Consider the following 8,634-nt stretch of genomic DNA (forward strand, 5'->3'; position numbering starts at 1 on the left):
CCTGCTAACCCTATGCACATCCCTAACCTATGCTCCTAGTCCTAAGCACTCTACTTCCCTTCTACTGCTACTTCGTGATGACTCTGCTGCTGCCGAGCTAAATAAGGCGGTGGGAATCAACGTGAAGTCGCGATGTGGGACTAAAAAGACTCATCAGGTGGCCGGAGTTCTGTCTTACCCGACTGGCCGCCGTCCTCCCGCTCCACCCACCCCCTTCCGGCCATCGCTGCTGCACCTCGCGGGAAGAAAAGAAGGGGCAGACGCTGACGCCTCGCCTCCATCTTCCTCCCCATCTCAGGCGGCCGTCGGCGCAAAGCTCCGGCCACCGCCTGCCCGACCGCTCGCGCCGACGCCGGTGCATCGAAGCAATCCTCCCCTCCGCGCCCTCGAATCAGACGAGAGATCGGGAGGGGGAAAACTAGATTACACGGCGGAGCACTCCGGCGAGAGTGATTTGGGGGAGGAGTTGGACGGAGATCGCGATGAGATTCTTTTTTTAAACCAAGAAGAATCGCGATGAACTGGGACTGATAAAAGAGAGAGCACGAGCAGTGGGCCTCGGTCGGGACTGTGAGTCTATATGGGCCGAAAGGAAGCCCAAGTCGGGACAGTAAAGGGACTATACGGGCCCCGACCCGATCTCGGAAAAAAAAACCAGGCCCCGACACGACCCTCTCTCGCGATCCCGGCGCAACGGCCCGGAGGATACGGCGGCGGCGTGCTCCCCCTCTCTCCCTCCTTGTCGGCGCGAGCTCGGATACGACCCAGAGGTGGACTGGGAAGCCGCCGGAGAGACGAACTCAATCCTCCATTGAAGACCGGCTGGCTGCTGCCTTCTACCTACCCCCCTCCCCAGCAGCAGATCCTCGGCGCGACCCTCTTATTCCATCCCGGCGCGAGCTCGAAGGGGATCTCGAGGTGCAGCGGTGCGAGCACGGCGGCGCCCGCAGCGACCCCCATCACCGGCGTCCGCTCCTCCCAAAAATTATCTTGCCACGAGTAAGATTTTTGCCCTCTTCTTTCCCCTCTCCTTGTCCCTCTTAATTTCTATTCTAGATGCTTCCAGCTCGTCTGCCAAGAGATTATGCAGACAATTATACGTAGGCAGGGATTATGCAGGAGGAAAGGATTAGTGGGGATTGGTGACGGGGTGGGGATCACCCAAACCCTGGGTGGATTGAATCCAGTAGGGGATTGGATCCCCAACAACCGGACAAAGCCCAACTCTTTCTCCTTCTTCAAATCTCAGTTTACCAATGATCGTTCTGTCTAAACCTTAGGCTCGTGAGGTGAAATTTGATTGAAAAGATCGAAGGCTAACCAAGTTAGGGGAAACCATCAAATCTCCAGAGGAAGAAACCTGCTCCTCTGCTCGAACTCCCAACTCGGAGATCTCGGGCGGCGCCGGAGAGATGGGGGCGGAAGTCGACGCACTGTACGAGATCGGCCGCCACGCGACTGGATCCCACGAAATCCCTTGTGTGAGTGTGGAAGTCGAACCCGTCCATTCATCCAGATTTTGCATTTACCTCGGTGGCATTCGCTGTTATCTTTGCCGTTATGTAATTCTTGCAACCACAGGAAAGAGACGAAACCGCTCGAGCGAGCGGCGGCAGTTCAGGTGAAGGAGGAGGCGTCCTCTCGTATCTCTCCTTCCAAGGTTGGATCTTTTACCCCTGCCCTCGAATCAGTTTCAAATCCTCCAAATATCCATCCAGTAAAGGCTCCTAACAATTAGCTTCCACGTGCTACTACCTTCTTGGAAGGCGTAAGTAAGCTCAGGGAGAGGTGGAGCAGGTACAACACTCTTGGGGGGAGTAAGCGGAGGAAGAGGGAAAATGCAGCATCCTTGTTCGTCTCGCGGAATGCGGAGTATGTTGCTGTAGCTGTTGGGAACCGCATTTATATCTTGAGAAAGAGCGATGGCTATGAATCACCCTGCGGCATATATACAAGTCAGTCAACTTTCTACCTGTTCCCACATTGCATTGAGTACTGTCTAGTATAATTCATTGGGAAAAACTGCACAAGCTCTTACTGGTACAAGTCCTTTTGTGAAATGTTATACCTGTGAATCTGTGATGCTCATACATTGCATTCTTAAACATTAGCTTACACTGGGAATTGTTTAAGCTGTCTTTCTTTTGTCTTGGCAATATCGTTTCATGCTTGTAGTTTTGAATGAGACTGCTATTCACGATTGGTGATGAGCTTTAAAGAATCTGGGTGGAAAATTATTATTTTCACACTAAGTATTCAGGAAGAAAAGTTGAACTCCTATTGTAAGTTTGTTTTGTCCCTGAATATCTTGCTATTATTTGTTCATAATCACATGTTTGGCAGAAGTTATTGCCTCCCAGTATAATCTAGATAAGGATGACGTGCTTAAAGCATGCTGGTTGCACTCTGCTGGAGATATTCATGATATACAGTCATACTTGGTGAACATCAAAGACCAAGCATTTGTATTGTCAGAATGTGTGAATATAAGTTGGACCTACAGAAGCAGCTTTGAAAGCCCTATTTTCTTTTGGCTTTCGCATGACAGACTGTTACAAGTTTTCGGAGCCGGATAATAGCGGTGATGGCTCAGCATGGGACAGTCGTATCATCAGGCTTCGTTTATTGTGGTACAACGACTTGCTGGAGACATTCTTGGGAATTATTATGGGAAGGTAGGTATGTTGTTGTCATTCTTACAGTTTTCTCTTTGCATAATAAATGCAGTCAGTTCACATTGGAAGTGTTTGCAACTGTGCTCCAGCTGTTGAGCCATATTGATCCTGCAAAAGTTTACAAATATAATCGATTTAACTTTTTCCATCATACATGCATTGGCCGTTTTGAGTCTCAATGCAATATTTTAAAACGGACTATGGATACTTTTGAATACTGCTTTATTCCTCAAGCAAATCAATTACGCCTGCCACTTTTTGCAATTCCCAAATGAGCACAAAGTAATGCCAAGCTGGATCTTGGTTTGTTTAACATGAAGTATTTTCGGACGGAGGGAGTATATTCTAACATCCAATTAGGATAAGTTCAACAGCGAAAATATCCATCACAGGAGGTGGACACCTTTTAATTGCCAGCTTTTGTAAGTACTAATAATAGTGCTTCATGCAAATAGCTTAGTGCGGCATGCACATTTCTTGTACCATCTTCCAACATAGGAGAGTGCTGCAATCTGTAAGTTCAAACTGTTTGCATCAACCAAAGATCACACGCATGGTTTTTTCTACTTGTGTGTCTAACATAACAGGTACAAAGCAAACTGAATGTCAGCAAGTTGATTGGCTTCCCTTCAAAGGAACATTGACACCAAACCATCTCAGGCCATCACCGCTACCAAAACGAGTAAATATGCCATCGCCCCCATGCTGTGAGCAAGCTACTCCAAAACAGGTCTGCAGGAGTACGCAAACCACACACTGATGAAGTACCAAAGCATAGTAATATAACAATCACGAAGATCAGATCAAAAACTGCATTTGTACTGACTTGTGTTTCTCAATCCAAACTACCAGTCAGAAGAGAAGCTTGGGATACTGTTACGGGAGCAGAATGCCCGTGGCCTAGCCAACATATCAGAGATGCGCATATCGTTACAGTCATCAATGTTGACTTCCACGGACAAGCTCATGCAATGTTTAGCTGAAAACTGCACATATTGCGAGATTTATGGACTGTGGTCGATAACAAGTTTACAGGAAACAATCCATTGTCATTGCTGTTGATTGGCTACAAAACATTGTACCAGCAATTCTTCTGTAACACATCACACGGCAGTATTTCAGTAGAAAATATATCGGCATACACAAAGAAAGGTACAATCCTAGAATAAGGCTAGTATGATGCAACCGAGAGGCTATTGTTAAATGTGATTAGTTCGGCAAGAAGGCATACCTGATGAATTGGAGGATACATGTGAACCAAACACACAGGGCATTCCAATAGCTCACGCACATTGGTAGAAACTATGACATTTCGTTTCCGTGAATGCTCGATAACATCACCGATGAGTTCTGCGACATCGAACATCTCATTCTTTGGAGGGTCGATAATTTCAGCGTCAATGTCGTCAAGATACGCAGTTAACGGCACGACCAAACCTATAGATACAGAATCATGTATGGATGATAAATATTTAGGCTTGGAAGTAAATGAGAAAGATTATCATCATTTTAAAATGCAGGAAACGAATGGCACAAGCAATCGGAGAATAGTGGTGAATAATGGTGACGCTGCTCTGCTCCTAATCGCAAAGCAAAGATCAAACTACTACAACCAAAGAAACTCTTCTAACTATCAAACTCATTTCAAATGCCAAAGGATCTGGGCAGTGGGCCTTTTCTTTGTGAAGAACAACACTGAATCAATGAATAGACCACAATAAGAAGGAAAAAAGAGGACCAAAAGAAAAAGGAAAGGAATGCACAACCCAAACAGAGGCACCCAAACTCCCGAATGGAGGCATGCCGCTATTGCCTGGGTGCAATCAATACCTGATGACAACACCAGCTGTTGATGCATCTGACAGAGAGCCACCACATGCCACGACGCTCAAATCCACACAAGAGCGCTGCATGTCCACTGACATCAGACCCGGGGATAAAGCAGGCCCCACCTGCAAACACCCATACCCAACACCCAATCGATAACTCGAAATAGAACGCCGGTGAGCATACAACAAACCGAAAAAAAATAACCAGAGATGAGATGAACCGAAAAATTATTGAGCTTGTAGTACAAATACCAACTACAAACGCCTTATCCTAGCTTATAAGGAAATCATTTCATCAACCAAGTAGTACGAAAACCAAATACTGTGTAGAAGCTTCTAAGATTGGAACAGTGTCCCTGTGCTGTATAGCATTTGGACTGGATAATTTGGAACAACTGGTTCAGCTTCTATAATTTGGCCCTGCTAACAAGTGATTTAATGGATAATTTGGAAGACTAGTGTATCAAATTTAAGAGTGGAACAAATTAAATTTTGTCAAGACCAGCACCAAAAGATAAATATGACATCATGTACAGGTGTATCAAATTTAACAGTGGGACAAATTAATTTTTTCATAATGACATGATGTACATATTAGCATATGATGTCCACACAGGATACCCGGCTAAATAGGATAGAAGCATGTCGCGTACTTCGTATCTCTGGAATTAAACATGGCAATGCTATACAACACAACAAGGCAATAGACTGGAAATCTGGTCGGTCTACATGAATACAGTCCAAACTGGACCTACATAGGTAGCTTATATGTACATATAGCACATCATTTTTAGAAGGCGGGTGGCACGAACTCTGTATTTTCATGACATCTCCAATAGTAAGACACCTTAATCTTTTATCCCCTGTTTTAGGGAGCTTTATGTGGTAACCAAACTTTTGTTTGTACTAAATCATTTTGCGGATTGGTACCCCTCGGGTCGCCCCCGCGGGCGACCAGGGGGAAACCCTAGCCGCCGGCGCCCGGACTCCCCCGCATCTCCTCCATCCTCGCCGCCGCCAGCAGCGCCGCCGGGCGAAGCCAGGCCGGCAGGGGCGGCGGCGGGGCTCCCTTCTCCTTCCCCCGAATGGGCTGGCGCGGGACGGCCGTTCGAGAGGAGGCGCCGTACTTTTGCGGGGTGCGGCGGCGCTGCAGATGGATCCTGGCCGCGACGTGCGCAGCGCGCCGGCGGTTGGGGTTCGTGCTCGCGGCGTGGTGCGGCCGCTGGATCTGGTGGTCGCGTGCGCCGTCGGTCTCGGGTTCGATCCTTCTGGATCTGGTGCCTGATCGCCGCCGGCCGGCGCAGGATGGTGGCTTTCGTCGCTGACCAGGTCGGGTCTTCTTTGATCCGGCGCCTAGATGGATCTACGCCGGAGGTGTTGAGCCTTATGGTGCTCCCCTCTCTGGAGTTTTCGGGTCTTGGCTGCTGCCAGATCCAAAGCAGATGGAGATTGGTGGTACAGGAAGAGGACCGGAGGAAACTTTGGCCGGCTAGCTTGGCCCGGCATCGGCGACGGCTTTGACGTCGTTACCCATCTTGATGGCGAAGTCGAGGTCCCTCCTATCCACCTCCGTCCCGTTCCCGGACGAAAGTCCAAAATCCGTCTTGGATTGGACGGCGGCGGTGCCCTTTGCGTCGTAACCTCCATGGAGGCACCGTCTTGGGAGGCTTGGGCGTTCGGGGGAGTTGCTATGGGTGAAGGGCTTCGTGTGTCAGCTCCAGCAGCGGCAATGGTGTGGAGGTTGGCAGGAGGAGCGGCGTTCTAACCGCGTCAGATGCGTCTGGTAAGAGATGTCAAGTCATGCCTGGCCGACAGGTGCTACGCTGAGTCATGCCTAATCGGCAAGTGCTACGCACGACAGATCTTTCAGAGTGTCCGCCTCGGGATGGACGAGCGCAGAGCGGTGGAGCTGTCTGGCGTCGTGGTGGCGTCGACGGTAGCTAGACCGTGCAAGGTTGATGCAACAGTATAGCTCTGAAGATGGTTTGGTGGCAGGTGGCTGCGGAGGCCTCATACCCGGCAGTCGTCCTGGTTGAGGAGTGCGCCGGACTGGTAGGTACCCCATACCCGGCAGGCGTCCTGGTTGGGACCTCAGGTCTTAGATGTTTAGGTTTGGCTGCGATGTTTGTTTGGTATTAGGCTCAGACTATCAGCGCCCCTTCATCGATTGGATAGGTGTAGCGACAGTTGTTGCTTAGAAAGTGGCTTTAGTCTTGCTGTTGTATGACTTTGTAAGATCTTGTGAGAATAATTAATAAAGTGGCCGTATGCATCGTCCAGATGCAGAGGCCGGGGGTCATCCTCCTTTTCTAAAAAACTAAATGCAGATATGAAATTGGTCTTCATGGATGATTGTAACTACGCTCTTCTTTGTACTTTGTACTAATCTAGATATTAAAAGGTTCCGCTGGATTGCAATAACCGTAAGTTGACATGTACCATTTGTAGAAAATCTGATATTTTGTAAGGTTAGGTGGTCACATGAATATTTGTTCCAGGAGAGTATTGTCAAGACATTTTTGTTCCAGAAAAAAGGTAGTGATCTTTTAACTAGGCAATAACAAGATCAAATCTATAGATGGCAATATCAATGAATTATGACAATTTTCCTCCGTGGGTCTGCTATTAATCATGAACTGTGTAGAGGATACATCCGAATTGTACTGACAAGCAGTCCAAATAGTCCAAGTATTGCGATAAACTCTACCCGATCGTTCTTCTTGATGTAGTATTCCTACATATTCAAGGAACATGCTTATGAGAATTTTGAGAAAATATTGTTGATAGTAGCAAGATACATATAATACATCACAAACCTCCCCAACATTCCTAAATGCAAAACAGACTGTCCTGGCATCAACAAGAGCATCCCCTAGAAGTGGTGTTCTACCTGGATCTGCAGAAAAGGAAGTTTTTTGTAAGCTGATAAAACTTGAGAAACGGAAGTTAGGTTCTTATCTGAGCACATCATACCACTTCTTAGTGCCAATTTGATATATTATTCAGTTGTAATATTTTTGAGCAGAAATTCAGCAGTAAATTTGATCTCCTAGACTACTGTACGATCATGAGTTTTTCTAAAGAAAGAGGATAAGCATGATACATACTATCACAAATTTCTTCCTGTGTGTATCCTAGGTTCCTCACTGAGATTCTTCTCAACTGGCACTCTATCATGAGCACTTCCATGCACTATACATGAAAATCAAAACTATGTCACGGTTGCATGAGGTCCGATTAGAGCTCACCTTATTGTCCTTAGTTTCACGAGAACAGATGCACATCTGGAACTGGTCACCATGCCACTCCGCCTTGTTCCCCTTCTGGTCAGGAATCTCGTGTTGTAAACCTGTGGAAAATGCATAGAGGTAAAGGTTCAGAGAAATCACCCAATCCAAAGGGAACAAATAGTACATGCCTTGTTCTTTCCCCTAATAACATATCAATAGTTTAATAGTACTATTTCCGGCCACCGAAACAGAGATAAACTAATTCGCCATACAGCAGATCAACTTGATCATGTGCGAATTGACCAGAACTATACTTCAAAGATGGCCCGCTACAACAGAGTCGTCCATTCAAGTTACAATTTCAGAATAAATAACCATGAAACGATCTAGCCGCCAATGAATAAAGAAACAATCATTTATTTGATTCAAAAAACGTCAAGGATCTTGTTTGAATCGACTAGAACAACGAGAAAGAAATTGGTCAGGCAAAGAGAAGATAAGTCACCTGGTGGGGATCTGAAGCGGCCAGGGGAATAGTCCTCACCTGGTGGAGAAAGAAATTGGCCAGAAGTAGTCCTCTCCGAGCGGATCCCCAAAAGCAGCAGCCGCACTTCAGGATGGGGAAGAGTGAAGTGGCGCGGGCATGGCCATGAGAGGCCATGAAATTGGCCACAAGTAGTCCTCTCCTTTATTTGTCTTCTTTTCTTTTCCTTTCCTTTTCTTCTTTTTACTTTCTTTCCCCATATTTGATAATTCTTTCATTTTCTTGAGACAATAAAAATTTAAAGCAGGAAGAAACCTTGCCGCTTCAGGGTAAAAAAATAATATGAAGTCAATCTATTAATCAGTGAGTCATGTTTGGAACTAATGCTCTTTTTGCGAATATGTTTGGAACTAATC

At 46.7% G+C, this 8,634-nt stretch overlaps 1 protein-coding gene and 1 long non-coding RNA gene across 5 annotated transcripts; one reads left to right on the forward strand and one right to left on the reverse strand.

The window, feature by feature from the left end:
* Positions 1-640: 640 nt before the first annotated feature.
* LOC123145700 (MAG2-interacting protein 2) lies at positions 641-3,864 on the forward strand. Of its 4 annotated transcripts, XR_006472373.1 has the most exons (7): positions 642-999; positions 1,351-1,481; positions 1,582-1,660; positions 1,767-1,955; positions 2,549-2,675; positions 3,263-3,405; positions 3,528-3,864. XR_006472373.1 is itself a non-coding variant. In XM_044565173.1 (6 exons), the coding sequence occupies exons 2-6, from the start codon at positions 1,413-1,415 to the stop codon at positions 3,276-3,278; spliced, it is 480 nt and encodes a 159-aa protein (XP_044421108.1). In that variant the 5' UTR covers positions 641-999; positions 1,281-1,412; the 3' UTR covers positions 3,279-3,864. The 4 variants fall into 4 exon arrangements, 3 of the variants coding, with proteins under 3 accessions (XP_044421108.1, XP_044421109.1, XP_044421107.1); XM_044565173.1 differs by having other exon boundaries at positions 641-999; positions 1,281-1,481; positions 3,263-3,864; XM_044565174.1 differs by having other exon boundaries at positions 641-999; positions 2,549-2,679; positions 3,263-3,864.
* Positions 3,865-6,978: 3,114 nt separating this feature from the next.
* LOC123141893 (uncharacterized) lies at positions 6,979-8,433 on the reverse strand. The gene is made up of 4 exons (XR_006470445.1): positions 8,240-8,433; positions 7,753-7,853; positions 7,321-7,400; positions 6,979-7,238 (listed from the first exon to the last, which is right to left on the reverse strand). It is a non-coding gene; the product is annotated as an uncharacterized lncRNA (long non-coding RNA).
* Positions 8,434-8,634: the final 201 nt, after the last annotated feature.

Source organism: Triticum aestivum, chromosome 6D, assembly GCF_018294505.1.
Source record: "Triticum aestivum cultivar Chinese Spring chromosome 6D, IWGSC CS RefSeq v2.1, whole genome shotgun sequence".
Taxonomy (NCBI): Eukaryota; Viridiplantae; Streptophyta; class Magnoliopsida; order Poales; family Poaceae; genus Triticum; species Triticum aestivum.

What these genes read in the sequence shown, in the direction of transcription:
- LOC123145700 (XM_044565173.1), top strand. Translation starts at nt 1,413, where the DNA reads ATGGGGGCGGAAGTCGACGCACTGTACGAGATCGGCCGCCACGCGACT. An exon ending in GATCCCACGAAATCCCTTGT is followed by an intron (nt 1,482 to 1,581) that starts GTGAGTGTGGAA and finishes TTGCAACCACAG; the next exon opens with GAAAGAGACGAAACCGCTCG. An exon ending in ACCCTGCGGCATATATACAA is followed by an intron (nt 1,956 to 2,548) that starts GTCAGTCAACTT and finishes TTCGCATGACAG; the next exon opens with ACTGTTACAAGTTTTCGGAG.